The 20,670-nt window shown below is 32.5% G+C and overlaps 1 protein-coding gene across 28 annotated transcripts in view; it reads right to left on the bottom strand.

Annotated features, from left to right (window-relative positions):
* Positions 1-20,670, bottom strand: part of LOC106059486 (intermembrane lipid transfer protein VPS13C-like) — a 142,241-nt gene that overhangs the window by 20,120 nt on the left and 101,451 nt on the right. For 12 of the 28 annotated variants that reach the window (XM_056016721.1, XM_056016722.1, XM_056016742.1 and 9 more), the window contains 11 exons: positions 18,592-18,723; positions 16,542-16,643; positions 16,238-16,339; positions 14,865-14,888; positions 14,532-14,555; positions 13,864-13,887; positions 7,760-7,822; positions 5,554-5,664; positions 4,148-4,294; positions 3,561-3,692; positions 1,263-1,396 (listed from right to left, as the gene is read on the bottom strand). In XM_056016721.1, the coding sequence (XP_055872696.1) occupies positions 1,263-1,396; positions 3,561-3,692; positions 4,148-4,294; positions 5,554-5,664; positions 7,760-7,822; positions 13,864-13,887; positions 14,532-14,555; positions 14,865-14,888; positions 16,238-16,339; positions 16,542-16,643; positions 18,592-18,723 (995 nt within the window). Of the gene's footprint in view, positions 1-1,262; positions 1,397-3,560; positions 3,693-4,147; positions 4,295-5,553; positions 5,667-7,759; positions 7,823-12,404; positions 12,484-13,863; positions 13,888-14,200; positions 14,225-14,531; positions 14,556-14,864; positions 14,889-16,237; positions 16,340-16,541; positions 16,644-18,591; positions 18,724-20,670 lie in introns of all 28 variants that reach the window. The other 16 variants (XM_056016728.1, XM_056016735.1, XM_056016732.1 and 13 more) reach the window with 16 other exon arrangements.

Genomic DNA, 20,670 nt, shown 5'->3' with positions numbered 1-20,670 from the left:
ATGATCGGGGAACAAGTATATTTTGAATGATTGGGGAACAAGTATATTTTGAACAATGGGGGGAAAAGTATATTTTGAACAATTGGGGAACAATTATATTTTGAACAATGGGGGAACAAGTATATTTTGAACAATGGGGGAACAAGTATATTTTGAACAATGGGGGAACAAGTATATTTTGAACAATTGGGGAACAAGTATATTTTGAACAATTGGGGAACAAGTATATTTTGAATGATCGGGGAACAAGTATATTTTGAATGATTGGGGAACAAGTATATTTTGAACAATGGGGGGAAAAGTATATTTTGAACAATTGGGGAACAAGTATATTTTGAACGATTGGGGAACAAGTATATTTTCAACAATTGGGGAACAATTATATTTTCAACAAATTTTAGCGAAGAAATCCAAGCTCATGGTAAAATTCATAACTTGGCCGACAATCAGGTATTGAAACTCAGAACGAGCTAAAGAAAAAAAGATTACTTTTTTAAAAACAAAGCTTGTCTAAGGTAAAGAACCGCTAATCACTGTCACTGACAATGTAATACGAGGATTAAATCCATTTATACACCCACATCTCTCATTAAGTAGCATTTACCCCCCTTATTTTGAAAGCAAACAAAATAATTAATCACCAATAATTAATGGACTAATTGGTTAATTTTTTGGATTGATTCATGTCGTCCTGAAAAGTTTTAACTTGAAACGAAAATAGGAAATGGAAGAAAAAATTAATTTTAACTCTTTACCAGACAGATAAAGTGAGTTGAAATAAGCTTTGTAAAAATACTGTCATATGGTTTAACTTGTGGAACATTTCTTTTGTGTCTACTGAGCCTATGTTTAGACAGGCATCATTGCCTTGGTTTATTGCAACGTGAAAGTAAGACCTATGTATTGGAGGAACCAGTCTTTGTTCAGTTTGGTTCAGCTCAGAGAAAAATTAGCACTGATAAACACACAACACAAAGAGGAGTTAATACTAGCAAGACACTGGGCCGGACTGATGCGGTCGCAGTGGGTCCTTCGATTTCATAGGCCCCCGCTAATTCTAGGTGTAAATTATTAAATTAAACCATTATAACCTATATATATATATAATAACAGGCTTTCTATGGTCTCCTGGTTTTCCAGGGCTTCATGGAAATCTCCTGTAATTTCAAAATATATGAAAAAGACCTGAAATCTCCTGAAATTATTAAAATCGCTTGAAAACTCATAAGACACAACATAGAAAGTATAATTCAATGCCTTACTGTTGTCTAAAGGTAATGACACACTGTGATGTATGATTGACTAACAGGACAGTGGCCATCCCAGTTTTGTAGAGATGAAAAGTGGTGATCATAGAGGACTCACTGATGTGACATTCAGCCTGTAGTCCTCCATACTGTGGAAAAAATACAACAAATCCATTAAAACTTGTTTTTAATTTATACCATCAGAAGTAAAGAGAAAGTAAAGTTCCCACACAGTCTATGAGGCAGATGATGTTAAGGTCATCTGTTTCTTTGGCCAATAGTTGATGAGCACGGTGTCATGTGGCCAGCACAACCAACCGCCTTTACTTTCCCCAACTTAAGTCATTTCCCATCAGAGTTGAGTGGACTCAGGGGCACCCTAAAAATCCTGAAATTCAAAATCCAAGTCTTCTCCGAGATTCAAACCAAGGACCCCAGGTTCAGAAGCCATGCGATTAAACACTCAGCCACTGCGCCCCTTTGCCATCAGAAGAGTTACCGAAATTGCTACTAGTAAGCATGGTTCATGCAGTGTTACCAAAATCTAAATTTGATGTTAAGGTATAAATGTTTTTTTTTCCCCCAGTAATTTTCAACTAGCTAGTAAAAGGTAAAAAGAAATATGTTTCAAAGTTATGAAAATTTATTTATTTTAAGGTCTTGGCTTTAGCTTTTGAAAAACGTAAGACCATAAAAGCATACCTTGTTGTAGTTCCTGAAAAAAAAAATCAGCATAAATGACACACAAGCCTATATGGCAAGTGCAGGAAGTGTGGCCTTAAACATTTTTAACAAAGGAAGTCTTTTAGAATGTCAATAGTACTGTGATGCCATCACCCACTTACACTTGGTTGTTCAAAATACAATGGCCATAATACACTCAAGCATTTCCAAAATCATTAATAAATCATTAACATAAATTTTCTAGAGCAATTGAGTAAAAATAGAATACAATAGATAATATAACCTTTGCTGTTGTTTGGTTAATATGAAATAGTTATTCCAAACATAGAGGCCAATATAACTGAATTGAAATTAATGAACCCACAAAAATAAAGCAACATGATCTTGACTCTTCACCTTTGACCTTTTTATATTCTGTGACTTAAGAATAGTTCTAGAAATATCTATATTTTTAGCCATATCAAAACTGTTTAGTTTTAGTTCCCTTAGGCTTTTATTAGCTTTGTTTTTTGCTCTAGTACAAGGTTTCAAAAGTTTCTAGAACAATGGTCTAACAATACAACTTTAGATGTTCATGGTGATCTTTGTAAGGTACACTTGGTCATGAAATTGATAGAACTGGTGCATGGCTGGCATGGATGGCTGCCTGGTCATGCGGTTTGCACGCGGGACTGTCGTTTGAATTTATCTATGGTCACGGGTTCAAACCCTGCCCGCTCCCATCCCCCGTAGTCCTACAGGAGGTATGGGCTAGGAAGTAAACAATCTTTAACTCTGAAGGAACATCCAAAACATGTAAAACAAACAAAACATGCGTGGGTCTTGCCTTGTATGGAGACAAGGACACCCAGAAGAACACTGCCAGATACCTAGACCGAGTTTCATGGAGGTAATCCCAGCAAAAGACAGTGCATGGAGGCTTACAAATGGTGTAATTGACATATTTTATCAGGTGAAAGCTATTAAGATGAAAGGATCAAGGCAGGCAGTTGAAATTTTATCTTAATATAAAAGTTTTCTTTGTCATTTGAGTTCAATTGAATTTGATAAAACTGAATTTGGAGGAACTACTGTGCATGTTCATGTTTCAAATTGAGTTTTAACTTTTGATAATGAAAGTTATTGTTTCCTCTTTATTCCAGAGTGTTATTCAACAAGATCTAGGAACTAACATCACACTCAAATTGGGGCGATAACTCTCTACAACATGATGGTTCACATCCAGTGTGACAAGAGTTATTTCCCATTTTGCTCCAAACATTCAGTTCAAAATGAGTTTACAGACTTTTGTATTTTTCCATGGGCCTTTCTAAAAAGTCAATATTCCACTCTAAAATCAGTATAATATTTAGATAATTAGAATGTCCTGTTTGACAGTAAAGCAATGAAAACATGGCAAACTTAATAGCAGCAAACTTAATTCATGAGATCATCACAATATAAAGATACAAATTCTAATACTGTGATTCTTTGAACAGTCTGCAGAATATTTCTATGACAAAATCACTCAAATATTTACATTAAAACCTGATAGACAATTCAATCATAAAATCATTATAAAAGAGAGGATTCTCCAATGCTAAGAACATCTAGACAAACAGTTGAATCATTAGCTTCATCAAGTCTTACCTTGTCTATAATCTTGAGCAGAGTTGTGTGAGCTTTGTTCAGGTGAAATGGAGTGGAAAATTTTAACGAGTCAAATGGTCGAACTTGGATTTTCATTTCTTTGTGGCTTGATTTCGGGTAGAAGTGTTTACACTAGAGACAAAAAGAGCAAAACTGTTCATATTGTAATAATAAATCTAAGCAATGTCTATGATTCTGAAGATTAAAGATGAGTTTCGCATCACTCTGCAAACCCAGTTGAGACCTGCATATTTTGCTACATCTGGTGCAGATAAAGCTGTGATCCATATGGGGACTATTTAACTTTTCATTATGTCTCCTTCATCTGTCTTCAAGGACTTTTCTTTAGGTCTCAAATGTGTGTCCCGCACCCTTCATGAGAGGTTTCCAACTATCTCTTTTAGAGGCCATCTGCTGACAGCTACTTTCCTCTATGTCAGTGTGGGCAAAAGCTCTCCAAAAGCAACAAAAATTTAATTCAGAACACAACAATAGAAAATCTATGTCTATGTTTGTAATATATATTCAAAGCATAAACACAAGTCTGGACAGACAATGAACAAGACAGCAGACCTAAGGAAACTTACTTCTTCTGGTGCAAGAATTATCTCGTCCTCTTTTTCTGATTCTTTCACATGAAGAGGTATATCAGAGGCATTTAGCAGTAAATAAAATGGAGTGAAAGTCACCACTTTGGTCAAGCCAGAAGAGGTCAGTTTGATAGTAATGCCCACCTGATGAACACACAAAAAAAATAATTATTTATCTAGCTTCATTCAGAAATATTGTAGTTTCTCCCCCACAAAAAATTCCCGCTAAATATATAATTATAAATGCAAGCTCCCTTGTCAATTTTACCCAACCAATGTCTTGTTTTTCATTTATCCCTCCCTGTGAGGTTTAATAAAGACAAATAATAATAATTAAATCTTTAAATACCACATCACAAATGAAGAGATTGGAGACAGGATTACTACTACTGCTAACTATTGTTAAAAAAAAAAAAAAAAAAAAAAAAAAAAAAAAGCAAACTAAAACTCAATGGCCATATTACAAGGTCTTTGTGACTCGCAACTTCCTCTCAGGGAACAGTACCAGGAGAAAAAAGAAGAGGCAGACAGAGAAAGTGATAGGGAGACAACATAAAAGAATGGATGGGCCTGCCATTGAAAGATGCTCTATCCAAGGCAAAAGACAGAGAGGAATGGAGAAAAACGGTCAACAAATCTTGCATGGTGCCCCAATGGTCCAACAGACTTAGGGATATGTGAGGTGACATGAGGTGAATAGTAATAGTTTAATAGTTGAAACTGATGTGTTCTTTGTTGTTAAGAAAACACTTAATTGCATTTAAGGGCTAATAAGCTTGCCCATGTAGACAAACTTATATAATTAAAAAAAAATTTTTCTGTATGCGTTTGTCTGGGATCAAGTGTGTGAGGGAATGTAAGGGCCAGATCTACATCTAGATGCAGAACTAAAAGGTAAGAATAGTCAGAGAATGTATTTGGGACTATTGTAGTTTTGGTGAGAGGGAAGACGTACTGGATACTAAAATTCAGGGGCCAAAAGTAAGTAGTGAAGCACAAGTATCAGAGAGTGTATATATATATATATATATATATATTTAACTCTTTCTCTCCTAATCGGTGATACCATCGTTTATTTGACCTCATTAAATTAAATTAATGTTTAATTTTATAAAAATCACTGTGTGATGTAAAAAGAGCATGCATTTCCCTTTAATTCTATACCAGATACAACATTTTCAGATAAAAGACAACAAAGCTATTGAAGCTTAATCATAACAGGGGTAGTGAAATAGTAATGAGCAAAATGAAGAATGCCTTCCAAACGTTGAAAAATAATTACGGAGAGAAAGAGGTAAGAGAGTAAGGGTTAATTTTGTAAGACTAATTTTTAGACCTGCTTGCATAGGTATGTTGCCCTCTTAATTATATAATAATTAACTATAGACAAAGTGCTCACTGACCTCAGTGATGTAGCCTCCAGCTTTATGTTTGCACATCACGTTACCCCCAGTTCCTACAGTGTCCAAAGAAAACTTATCGGACCACTCAGAATCATCAATTTTTAGGATGACCTGTTGGGGGCAAAACAACAAAAAGTTATTGCAAGCAGACAATCAATGATCAATACTTACCCTGTGTCCAAGACAAAGTTTAATTGATGCGTAAGGGTAAAGTACAATCAAAATTGACAGGTTTTGTTTTTTTATTTCTAATGTTACATCAATCATACAGGACTTGTGAGCTAAAGCAGCATATAAGATGGCTTCTATTTTATCTTCTGAAAATATGTCTGAAATCTGATAAACATATAACCTATTTAATCTTAGCTTTTTTTTTTCTTTTTTTTTTTCAGAACAAAAGTTACTGTATCCACTTCAGAGACATGCAAATAATTACAAGTTTCATCAAACAGTATGTACAAGTATGTTTCAATTAGCATGTTAATTTAAAAAACCAAGAGCAATAAAACTTTGAAATGAAAAACATAAACTCATTACAGGAAAGAAAGGCTCTAATTTAATAGAGAACTACTATGTTTGGATAAGCAAGAAGTTAATATAATGAAAAAACAAAGCTTATAAAAATGTTAACAGTAAACTAGAGCTAAAGAGTGATAGCCACAACACAAAAAAGCTTAATGTTACAAATGAATTAAAGCTAGCCTGCCTCTACTGTACTGCTAAATTTGCTGTAGATGTATTGAGTAAATCTAGCTATCTACTGGACTCCCAAAAATGTTTGATAAAATTACACCAGTAACATATGAGATATCAGCCCAATTGAGTTGTGAATTTGTTGGGGAAATTTCATAATTAATTATCTATTTTATTAGAGTCAGTTCAAAAACGGGTAGAAACAGTTTTGAATGTACATATGAGAAAAACATCAGAATTAAATAACAAAACAGATCTGAGGCTTATTATTAACTATTCGCATCTAATATTAATGGAAAGTATTTTAACTTAACTTTAAGATTTTAGCATTTAAAACAGTTCAATTTTAAACTCAATCAAAGGCCACCATGAATTAATTCCCTTCTCAAATTGGTTTTGGGTTATAAATCAGTTTTGTTTAGGTAAGAAATATTTAATGCTAAATATGTAGTGTGGTAAGAACTGCCATTTTGATAATATGAGAGAAGCAGAAGGCTGCCTGGTCGTGCAGTTTGCGCGCTGGACTGTCGTTCAGATTTATCGATGGTCCCAGATTCAAACCCTACCCGCTCCCATCCCCCGTCATCCTGCGGGAGGTTTGGACTAGGAAGTAATTATCTTCAACTCTGAAGGAACATCCAAAACATGTAAAACATTTTACAAACATTTTTTTTTACAAACAGAAGTCAAGTGAATTGTTTTATAAAAAGAAATAGTGGATTGGAATTCTGATGACAGTCATAAAAAGAAAAAGTTGCTTAGCCCTTTGTAGTCTCAAGGATGCTGGATTTAAATCAGATATTCAAATCAAAGGACCATTAATAATAAGTATAAATAATAATAATAGTAAATATTAATAAAAATTAAATTAAGACAACGCACAATTTAATTCCTCAACTGACCAATGATCAAAAGGAGACAAGCATTCATTGCATTGAAGGATAAACACACAAACTTATACGCACCTTCAATCAAGCAATGAGGGAATGAATTCGCTAACAATCATTTTCATAACCTCAAAAAGCCATTTTACTTCAATAAAAAAAATGTCACCAACAGCCAGAAGAAATAATTTTAAAAAAGTAATATTGTATTACGATGATATCTAAAAAACCAAGCTACAAGACCATATAATAATGTGCTGAAACAAAAAAAAGCATTATTCCATCATGATAATATCTAACAACTTGCTACAAGACCATATAACAATGTGCTGAAACAAAAAAAACAACAACCATATTCCATCATGACAATATTGAAAAAACCTAGCCACAAGACCATATAATAATGTGCTGAAACAAAAAAAAAGCAATATTCCATCATGACAATATCTAAAAACAAAGCCACAAGACCATATAATAATGTGCTGAAACAAAAAAAAAAAAGCAATATTCCATCATGACAATATCTAAAAACCAAGCCACAAGACCATATAACAATGTGCTGAAACAAAAACAGGGCACTAGACATGCTGAGATAACTCATGCTTCACTAGGGGGTCAGAGTCACCTACTTTGCCTGGCGTTTTTAATTCTCTGACTTTTTCTTTCTCTTTCTTCTTCTCACTGGATGATTCCTACATGACATCAGCGGAAATGGTTTAGAACATCACAGTTTAAAGACAAAGACATCACAGCTTTCAAAACTCACAGAAACATCTCAGTTTGTCAACATATAGTTACATCCCAGTTTATTGACATATAGTTACATCCCAGTTTATTGACATATAGTTACATCCCAGTTTATTGACATATAGTTACATCCCAGTTTATTGACATATAGTTACATCCCAGTTTATTGACATATAGTTACATCCCAGTTTATTTACATATAGTTACATCCCAGTTTATTGACATATAGTTACATCCCAGTTTATTGACATAGTTACATCCCAGTTAATGAACATATAGTTACATCCCAGTTTATTGACATTGTTACATCCCAGTTTATTGACATATAGTTACATCCCAGTTTATTGACATATAGTTACATCCCAGTTTATTGACATATAGTTACATCCCAGTTTATTGACATTGTTACATCCCAGTTTATTGACATATAGTTACATTCCAGTTTATTGACATATAGCTACATCCCAATTTATTGACATATAGTTATGTCCCAGTTTATTGACATATAGCTACATACCAGTTTATTGACATATAGCTACATCCCAGTTTATTGACATATAGTTACATTCCAGTTTATTGACATATAGCTACATACCAGTTTATTGACATATAGCTACATCCCAGTTTATTGACATATAGCTACATCCCAGTTTATTGACATATAGCTACATCCCAGTTTATTGACATATAGTTACATTCTAGTTTATTGACATATAGCTACATCCCAGTTTATTGACATATAGCTACATCCCAGTTTATTGACATATAGTTACATCCCAGTTTATTTACATATAGTTACATCCCAGTTTATTGACATATAGTTACATCCCAGTTTATTGACATATAGTTACATCCCAGTTTATTGACATATAGTTACATCCCAGTTTATTGACATATAGTTACATCCCAGTTTATTTACATATAGTTACATCCCAGTTTATTGACATATAGTTACATCCCAGTTTATTGACATATAGTTACATCCCAGTTTATTGACATTGTTACATCCCAGTTTATTGACATATAGTTACATTCCAGTTTATTGACATATAGCTACATCCCAATTTATTGACATATAGTTATGTCCCAGTTTATTGACATATAGCTACATACCAGTTTATTGACATATAGCTACATCCCAGTTTATTGACATATAGTTACATTCCAGTTTATTGACATATAGCTACATACCAGTTTATTGACATATAGCTACATCCCAGTTTATTGACATATAGCTACATCCCAGTTTATTGACATATAGCTACATCCCAGTTTATTGACATATAGTTACATCCCAGTTTATTAACATATAGCTACATCCCAGTTTATTGACATATAGTTACATCCCAGTTTATTGACATATAGCTACATCCCAGTTTATTGACATATAGCTACATCCCAGTTTATTGACATATAGTTACATCCCAGTTTATTGACATATAGCTACATACCAGTTTATTAAAATATAGTTATGTCCCAGTTTATTGATATATAGTTACATTCCAGTTTATTGACATATAGCTACATACCAGTTTATTAACATATAGTTATGTCCCAGTTTATTGAAATATAGTTATGTCCCAGTTTATTAACATATATTTACATCCCAGTTTGTCAACAAATAGTTACACCCCAGCTAGTAAAACTTACAATAATATGACAAACTGCTAACTAGAATTTAAAAACAAGCTATATAACTGTAATCTTTGAAATAATATTATAACTGTATTAACAAAAAGCAAAGACATATGACTTAGTAAAAGAAAAAAACTTGTCTGAAGAAAGATGAAATACAAAGCTAGTAAATAATTTGGTTCTGTGTCAGTCAGTAAAAGATAAAACAAATCTCTGTTTTTAATGGTGAAGTGATCAGTGAAATCTATTTTATGATATAAAGCCAATGTCTTTAATATTTGTATAAATCAAACGATATCTACAAAACTTGAATTGCTAAGCATTTTGATAATATAAAACCAAAATAGACCCAATGGAAAGCAAAGACAAAGGAAGTGTTGTTTTGGATAGTGGTGTTGTTTTGGATAATGGTGTTGTTTTGGATAATGGTGTTGTTTTGGATAATAGTGTTGTTTTGGACAATGGTGTTGTTTTGGATAATGGTGTTGTTTTGGATAATAGTGTTGTTTTGGACAATGGTGTTGTTTTGGACAATGGTGTTGTTTTGGATAATGGTGTTGTTTTGGATAATGGTGTTGTTTTGGATAATGGTGTTGTTTTGGATAATGGTGTTGATTTGGATAATAGTGTTGTTTTGGACAATTGTGTTGTTTTGGATAATGGTGGTGTTTTTTTGTTAAATGAAATCTTACAAGACGATATTAATAAACTAAGTAATAAATGTTTTCTGAGACTTCATCAGACAATATCTTGAGTGGCTCCCACAGGTATATCACATGATCTACAAATAATTTGACAACAGAGGATATTAGAATTAGAAACCCAATGATCACATGCCTAGCCAGTTATCTACAGAAAGGCGAGTTAGGTTTATGACCATTAGGAAGCACTGCCCACCCTTTATCTAAGAGAAGAGAAGAACTCTTTGAAGAGAAAAACTCTTTCAACCTGAGATCAAAGTCTAGCCTCTGCTGCCAAATGTCAACAGCTGATCTCCAATTGACCAAGTGATCTGCTGTTCCTCAAACTGAGACCAAGTGTGCAAAGGGAGAGAAACACTTTTTTTTTTTACACTTTAAAACCTTTTAGTGAACTGGGTCAATAAACTTCTTCACTAAGTAGAGCTCAAAAAATCCATAAAACCCTTTCAAAATAACCCTGCATAGTTTGATATAGACTTATTTACTTTTACAAATCTAATCTTATCTAATATCAGCATATATAATCTAATATCAGCATATAAAATTGGAAAATATCCTAGCCAAAAAGAAGCTACATAGCTGCTATTCACAACATAAATGGATATATGATATGGTATATAAAACTTCATAAAAAGAACATAACAATGTAATGGTTTAGGCTAGAGAAAGAGATAGTAGAAGAAATGCACTAAAAAGATTTTTTTCTCTTAACTATGAAAATCCAACTGTAACTAGCAGCACCTGTCCTCTGGCACATCTTCTAAATCATTAGTCTGAATCAAATCTCTGCCAAGGCAGAATATTGAAACTTACAAAAGAAAATTGTGTTTTCCTGAAAAAACTTTTGATCTGTAAAACAAACAGTTGAAACGGAGACAATGAGAGACCATCTTAGTTTAGACATTACAAAATGAAGATACTAATGTTTATATCAGAGACTATACCATTGAGTAGACCAAATATTCTATATGGCCAGTAAGTTGACACTATATAGAAGACATATGAATCTATATTATTATAAATCAGTGTGTCTAGAGTGTACAGTAGAACCAGTAAATGTATTTTATAAAGTAAAAGTACTGCAACAACTCTGCCATGTAGCGAGCGGCTCTTATGGTGTGCACCAGTGTACTATGTATGACAGTCTTTACTTCCCCCTAGGAATGGCAGCTATGAAGGAAGCTGTGTACAACAAAGACAGGGTTATTTGTGTATTTCATTTGGTATTAAGCCTGTGTCATTGTTATTTTTCCTTTGTTAAGCAGCCTGCCATAGGTGTATTCAAATATCACTGACAATCAATTTACTATTTAGTACAAGTAATTATTCTCTTCAAAAAGTTTTAATCCTAAAGAGACTAAATTAATTAAACATATCTTAAAAGACTCTAAAAAAAAATTACTTATCACCTGTACATTTTATATGAATGAAATGTAAACAGATTCTATGTGAATGATTTGGTACACAAGGGACAAATAGCATAGACAAACACACAATACATTAACAATGCCTATATTGTCAGTGAAATATAAAATAACTGGAACTCTGGCTTAAGTAATCAATCAAGTGGAATAAGTGTTTGAAACTAATCACATAAAGATGAAATTATGAAACTAATCATAAAAGATAACATTCTGAAACTAATCGTACAAAATACATGGTATATTAGAAAGTTTAGTAAATTACCTCATAAAGACCTTGCAATATATAGGGAGGATAATGCTAAGGTCATTTGTTTCAATGGCTGATGGTTAACAAGGGTGTTGTGTGGCCAGCACAACAACCAACCACATTCACTTTCCCTAACTTCAGGAACCCATTAGAGTTGGGTGGACTTAGTGGCATTCTAAAATCCCAAAATTTAAAATCCCAGTCTTCATTGACATTCAAACCAAAGACCTTCAGTTCAGAAGCCAAGCACTTTACCACTAAGCAACCATACCAACATGATAAATTCACACTGCATTAAATGTCTACATTTGCAATGAAATACAAGGTAACATGAACACAGAAAATGATCAACTGGAATTCTGACCAAAGTAATCAAACATTTGCAATGAAAATATTTTTGTAAACAAGAAACATGAAATAACCTCAGCAACTGAAGAGGAAAGATTGTTTAGAAACTCATCACTTAATTTAAGAACTATAACTCTGTAAAAATGAAACTAAAGAAAGAAGTCTACTCCCTTTCCATGCCGCACTTTCTTGACATCACTAGGAGGTGATGAACAGCAACAAGGACAGGAGCTGTTTGTTTCTACAGAACTCTGAATCACAAATACATAACAATGTAACTCGGAATCACAAATAGATGACAATGTTACAGAACTCTGAATCACATATAGATAGATGACAATGTAACAGCACTCTGAATCACATATAGATGACAATGTAACAGAACTCTGAATCACAAATAGATGTCAATGTTACAGAACTCTGAATTACATATAGATGACAATGTTACAGAACTCTGAATCACATATAGATGACAATGTAACAGAACTCTGAATCACAAATAGATGTCAATGTTACAGATCTCTGAATCACATATAGATGACAATGTAACAGAACTCTGAATCACAAATAGATGTCAATGTTACAGATCTCTGAATCACAAATAGATGTCAATGTTACAGATCTCTGAATCACAAATAGATGTCAATGTTACAGAACTCTGAATCACATATAGATGACAATGTAACAGATCTCTGAATCACATATAGATGACAATGTAACAGATCTCTGAATCACATATAGATGACAATGTTACAGAACTCTGAATCACATATAGATGACAATGTTAGAGCTAACATAATTTAATTGCTTGCAACAACTACAATAGTTTGCAGATAAGACAGGGTCAAAGTATAAACAGTTAATTTTATTTTTCTACAGTAAAGACACTATAGTCAAAGACCTAAAGCAGTGATTAAGATTCAGAATAATCATTCTGTCAAGACATGAAATATTGTTGTACACTGACATTTGGAAGACAACACTAAAAGTATCAACTACAACTTTTCTACAACATGAACAAGTTCAACTTTATAGGTGTGTAACAATATAAAAAAAAAATTGTGTAAAAAAACAACAACACATGATTCTAGTACATTAATCTGAAACATTTACAAGACACAAATATTGTTTTGATTTTTAGATACATCTGCTCTAGAAATACATATAATAAAACTTCACACCAAAGAGAGAGCCTTCCATTGTATCTCAAGGCTTCATTTGTCCCAAGTTAAAAACAATTATAATAATAAGTCTTGTCTTTGAGTCTCAAGATTAATGAGGAAAGTAGTATTTCCTGTGGCTTCGCAGCCACAGCAGTAACCTACATATTTTGACACAGCCAGCGCAGGCATAACCATTAGACAACCCATAAAGGTAAAGTCTGGTCTTAGATGAACATGAAACATTATTGTCATATAACTGTGATGTCAATATTGAGTAAGAGAATTATCAAGTCCAAGTATTGGTGTCTGAAGCTATCATTTTTGGTCAAAAATAATGCAATACATAAGAGATGTTAGAAGAACTTAAAAAAAAAAAGTTGGTTAAATGAAGCTTGCTGTTGAGAAAACAGAGTGACTTGTTTAGTTTTAAAAACAAACAATACGCTCAATCTTTTTAGATAAACTTACCGTCCTAATTATTGCCTCTGTTTCCTGTATATTATAGAGAGAATGTAGACATGCATATTCTTTAGAGTCAACAGAATTGTCAAGTAAATTATATTTTCTTTGGCACCTCAAGCTATCATCCATGTCTCCAAGTAGAGAACAAAATATCTCAGTGAAATCTAAGTTCTAGTATTTGGTCATTAAGATACTCATTTGCTATTTGATATTTTGGAATTTTAGAAGAACTTTAAAAAAAAAAAGTTGGTTAAATGAAGCTTGCTGTTGAGAAAACAGAGTGACTTGATTAGTTTTAGTTTTAAAAACAAATAATACGCTCAATCTTTTTAGATAAACTTACCGTCTTAATTATTGCCTCTGTTTCCTGTATATTATAGAGAGAATGTTGACATGCATATTCTTTAGAGTGAACAGAATTGTCTAGTAAATTATATTTTCTTTGGCACCTCAAGCTATCATCCATGTCTCCAAGAAGAGAACAAAATATCTCAGTGAAATCTAAGTTCTAGTATTTGGTCATTAAGATACATATTTGCTATTTGATATTTTGGAATTTTAGAAGAACTTTAAAAAAAAAAAGTTGGTTAAATGAAGCTTGCTGTTGAGAAAACAGAGTGACTTGTTTAGTTTTAAAAACAAACAATACGCTCAATCTTTTTAGATAAACTTACCGTCCTAATTATTGCCTCTGTTTCCTGTATATTATAGAGAGAATGTTGACATGCACATTCTTTAGAGTGAACAGAATTGTCTAGTAAATTATATTGTCTTTGGCACCTCAAGCTATCATCCATGTCTCCAAGAAGAGAACAAAATATCTCAGTGAAATCTAAAAGTTCTAGTATTTGGTCATTAAGATACATATTTGCTATTTGATATTTTGGAATTTTAGAAGAACTTTAAAAAAAAAAAGTTGGTTAAATGAAGCTTGCTGTTGAGAAAACAGAGTGACTTGTTTAGTTTTAAAAACAAACAATACGCTCAATCTTTTTAGATAAACTTACCGTCCTAATTATTGCCTCTGTTTCCTGTATATTATAGAGAGAATGTTGACATGCATATTCTTTAGAGTGAACAGAATTGTCTAGTAAATTATATTGTCTTTGGCACCTCAAGCTATCATCCATGTCTCCAAGTAGAGAACAAAATAACTCAGTGAAATCTAATCTCTAGTATTTGGTCATTAAGATACATATTTGCTTTTTGATATTTTGGAATTTTGGCACATAAGCACAATTGAAGTCACGTCATGCCCCATTAAGATACAGAGTAAAAACTAGGACACGTCAGTGATCTAAGAGTATAAGATATATATACATATATATAAACGCCTTTAAATGGATAAGGAAGTAAGAAAAATAAATTCTTCTTCTATAGGCAGCAATTCTTATCCTATTCTTCTACGACTTTACCAGATCCAATCAAGCCAAGTCATTTTTTGTGTATCTCACCTGTTAGTGTTAGTCTTTTACTTATTCAAAAAAAGGTCAAGAAACAAAGGGTGAAAAAAAAATACATGACAGCATCTACTTAACTAAAAACTCTCTTCTGCCTGATAGAGAAGAACATCGGACAGATTAGTTAACGTAGGCCTATTTAGAGTTAATTGTTTGTTTGTTTTTTGTTTGTTTTGCAGCTGATGAAGGCCCCATGGCCCAAACGTCCTTTGTTTTACTTAGTCCCACAGCGTCACATAAATGCATGTTTATTGTATTAACTAAAATAGTTTATGTTTGGCAAAACATTTGAGCCTACTTTTGATTGCAGTACTTGAAATAGTCATTAATACGTGACTACACACTGAAATCAGTTCACTTTGATTTGCAAGAAAAAGTTGTGTAAATATATAAGACAATAACAGACACTTGGAAAGACTGGAATATATCAACTCATGGAAACATTATTTTCATAAGACAGATTTAAGAAAATTATTAATAAATTTAAAAAAAAAATTTCACTTTCTATACAATCTTTTGGAAAAAGAATACAACACTTTTGATAGTATAAAAAGAAAAGCCCAGAATAAAGAGATCTACAATAGTAAGTACAGGACAATGTGATATAAATATAATGTAAGAAACAGGACAAAGAGATATAAATATAATATCAATTGTAGGACAAAGCCAATAATGTCCAGTCAGAACAAGATATAAATGTGTCACAGGAAAATAAAAAAAATAAATAAAATGCCAGTCATGGACACGAAAGTCTATATACAATATAGATAGGTAACCACTGTCAAGCTGAACAGTCACGGTCATGAAGGTTTATATATAATGTAGACATATAAACCATTATCTGGCAAACAGTAAAACCAAATGTTCTTATTACTTATCTACAGACAAGCATCAAGTGGCAGACGCAACATTTGACTGACCTTCCTCCTATTTCCTCCAAAGAAAGGTTTGTCTCGGAAGAAATACAGCATGACTTCTTTATCCTCAGCATCTTGGACAAACGGAGCCTCTTTTTCATCTTCCTGTTCAGTCAAGGGAGGTAAGTAAGATTTACTTCGCTATTTAGATTAAGCATTCATACTAATTCAAAAGTCTATGTAATTAAATTACTTTAAAGTCAAATCAAGCGATAGTTAACTCATGCTCGAAAATTTGTTGTCAGATTACTTTCAAACCTATAATCAGATTATTAAAAAACTACCTTCTTAGCTAAGGACAACTTACTTTTAGAGCTATAGTCCTAGAGGTCAAGTTAACAATCCAATAGGGGCAGTACAGTGTCATATCAAAACTGCCACTATTTTCTGAACAGTGCAAGCCCAGGTCCTACAGTAGATACAAGCAAACATAATGTCAATTCAAACCATTTGTGTGTTGGATTTTTTTAGGACAAAAATGAATTTTTGACCCAGAGATCTCAGAGGGTTAGGGTAAACAATGTTATTTAAAATGAACACATAGTTAACACAGGGGCGCCCCAGGGAGCTGTGACATCGCTATTGTGGTTCATTTTGTATACCGATGATTTTCAATCCGATAGTCCTTTTTGCTCCTTCACAAAATTCGCTGATGATGCGGCTCTTCTTGCCTTGCTCTCAGAGAGTTCAGACGTAAATGAGTATTTCAAAGAAATAGAACACATTGAAAAATACTGTAAAGATCATTTTTTATTATTAAATGTAAAAAAAAAACAAAGAAATGATAATCGATTTTCGTAGGGAAAAGAAGGAAAATGATATTGTTTCCGTAGCTGGAGAGACTATTGAAATTGTGCAAACCTTTAAATACCTTGGTACTATCCTAGACAATAAACTAAATTTTACTGCAAATACTGATTATATCAGCAAAAAAAGGGCAGCAAAGATTACGATTACTAAGAAAACTGTCCTCGTTTAATGTTAGCGAAAAGGCCTTGGCTATGTTTTATCACGCTCATATTTGCAATATTTTAAGTTTCAATATTACTGCCTGGTATGGCAATCTGAGCATTAAAAATAAAAATAAACTTTATAGAATCCTAAATGCTGCTAGTAAAATCATTGGCAAAAAACAAACCCCATTTGGGCAGTTCTTTGAGACAAACATCTATAAAAAAGCTGACAAGATCCTCGAAATAAAGAATCACCCTTTGTGTCAGGATTTTGTGATTTTACCATCACAAAAGAGATACAAGACACCGATAGCAAAGACAAACAGACACAAACACTCTTTTGTTCCCCTGGCAATCAAATCATTAAATAAGAACAATCTGGTATAAACTTTGTCACATGTAAATTATGAGTGAGTCTGGTGTGAAAGTACACTTTGGTTTCTTATAGTTATAATGTTTTTTTGTTTGGTGTAATGCACAAATTGTAAGACAAATTTCCATACGGACAATAAAGATTATTATTATTATTATTATTATATAAAACATATAGTCAATTTATTTTCAACCTAAAATCTTAAAGCTATCTTTCCCTAAGCTATTACTTTATGCATTGTTATAAAGAAGACAGATTTGGGAATGGCTAATACTCAATATTTTAGCAAAGTAAAAAACCCAACCCTTGGTGTTTTCAAGGATATGTTAATAAAACTATGATCCTATTTATGAAGACATACCAACCAAGCATCTATATTCTACCACTAATAATGTCAAGTAGCTAGCAGAATGAGCAGAAATATCCTTGAATTCGTGACAAGGAGCTCTAAAGATTATGTTCTAGCAATCTACTATTTTCTCTGTAACTGACTGGAATGGAGGTTCAGAGTGTCTGTGTGTGTGTGTGTGTTGGATTACCAAAAACATAAAAATTACCAAAGGTTGTACTTGAAAGAATTTAACCAAATATGTCAAGGATATTTTGTTATATGATGTAATATGAGATTCTCATTTCAAGGGGATAACATAAACAATAGACAATAAAGAAAAATGCATTGATCTGAAAATACAAAACATATGATATTCCGCTCTCACGTACTGCGCTAAATTAGATTTGAAATACGTACTACAGTGTACATTAATAACATGAATTTATGTTGGATTACTGATAGTACTGGGGTTATAAAGTGCCATACTATTAAGTCAACAGTACTTGTTTTATCATAGTTGCTACTAATAACAATAATAAAAATATTAAAAAAAAAAAAAAACTATATTTTTAAGGCACTATAAATTGTGTGTTATTAGACATAAAGACAAAGTTATTTAGGTTTAGTAACTCGGGAGGGAATGTGTGTATTTTGTGATCCAAGTCAGTCATCAGTGAATTTCACAGACTTCTAAACTTACCATGGTCAATTTCTTTGGTTTTTTATCCTCTTCTACTGGCAAGGTAGTTTCAAAAGTCCAGACACTCAGTTCTGGCACACCTAACCTGACCTGTTTCTTTCCAATCCATGAATTACCTCTGTAGTTAGGGATCTATATACAGAGACACAAGGCACGTGAGAGTCATTCAGATAAAGGAAGAGATGTACAATAAGATGAACACTCATGTCTTTATGTCATCTAGTTGTTAGAAACAGTCCTAAGATTTAATACAGAACAACTGTTTACACTCATGTCTTTATGTCATCTAGTTGTTAGAAACAGTCCTAACATTTAATACAGAACCACTGTTTACACTCATGTCTTTATGTCATCTAGTTGTTAGAAACAGTCCTAAGATTTAATACAGAACAACTGTTTACACTCATGTCTTTATGTCATCTAGTTGTTAGAAACAGTCCTAACATTTAATACAGAACAACTGTTTACACTCATGTCTTTATGTCATCTAGTTGTTAGAAACAGTCCTAACATTTAATACAGAACAACTGTTTACACTCATGTCTTTATGTCATCTAGTTGTTAGAAACAGTCCTAACATTTAATACAGAACAACTGTTTACACTCATGTCTTTATGTCATCTAGTTGTTAGAAACAGTCCTAACATTTAATACAGAACAACTGTTTACACTCATGTATTTATGTCATCTAGTTGTGAGAAACAGTCCTAAGATTTAATACAGAACAACTGTTTACACTCATGTCTTTATATTATCTAGTTGTTAGAAACAGTCCTAACATTTAATACAGAACCACTGTTTACACTCATGTCTTTATGTCATCTAGTTGTTAGAAACAGTCCTAACATTTAATACAGAACCACTGTTTACACTCATGTCTTTATGTCATCTAGTTGTTAGAAACAGTCCTAAGATTTAATACAGAACAACTGTTTACACTCATGTATTTATGTCCTCTAGTTGTTAGAAACAGTCCTAAGATTTAATACAGAACTGTTTACACTCATGTCTTTATGTCATCTAGTTGTTAGAAACAGTCCTAAGATTTAATACAGAACAACTGTTTACACTCATGTCTTTATGTCATCTAGTTGTTAGAAACAGTCCTAACATTTAATACAGAACAACTGTTAACTGTATGAAAGGCAGAACAGAATGATGTATGGCAGTGTTTCCCAAACTCTCTTCCATGGAACCCTAGTGTTCCGCGAGGCCTGACTAGATGTTCCATGAACTACAGGAGTAATTAACTAGTAGGCCTACACGTGAATAAAAACTTTAAGCAAATACAGGAAAAAAAGGTTCTTGGTAACAAAATTCTATAACATCACTATGTTTAACTGATCTAGATTCTGACTCTAATTTGAAACAAAGATTTAATTAAAGATCAACCATTCAATGATTACTAGTCAAGTTTTTCTGAATAGTGCCACAATATTTAAAAACAAGCTGCTTGTTGTTTTAATTTAGTTTACACTATAACCTGTTTGTGTGAAGAAGGATTTTTATGTTGCAAAAAAAAATCAAATTATATAAACTGGCTTGACGATGCCATAAGGATAGGCCAATTCAGCTTACCAGCATCATGCCTGATAACAAGAAGTTTTTTTTTCAAGAACACAATAGCATCAAAGATATTGGACCTTTACATCTAGATCTATCTATCTATATATATATCATATTTTTTTTTTCTGTTTCATACTTCAAAAAAAAAATGCTTAATTTAGAATAAGGTTTAATACATTTTTTTAAACGATATGGAAAAAAAAAACTAATCTAAAAAAAATAAGCAAAGTGTTCTGATAAATTCTCAGAATGCACAAAGTGTTCGTTTAAGGAAAAAGTTTGGGAAACACTGATTTAATGAGATTGATAAAATCATGGTTAGATCAAAAGCTTTTCAAGTCACAAACTCAAATATCACAATATATAAGACTATCATAAAGCAAGTAGATAACTGACCTAAGTACACCAATAGAATCAGTTGACATATAGAAAAACCCTGACCATGTAGAATGAATTGCAAAATTTAAATACAACACAAATTTTCAACAAAAATTTAGACAAAATAAATATTTA

This window comes from Biomphalaria glabrata, chromosome 18 (genome assembly GCF_947242115.1).
Source record: "Biomphalaria glabrata chromosome 18, xgBioGlab47.1, whole genome shotgun sequence".
In the NCBI taxonomy this organism is placed as follows: domain Eukaryota; kingdom Metazoa; phylum Mollusca; class Gastropoda; family Planorbidae; genus Biomphalaria; species Biomphalaria glabrata.
This window is presented reverse-complemented; position numbering and strand designations above follow the sequence as displayed.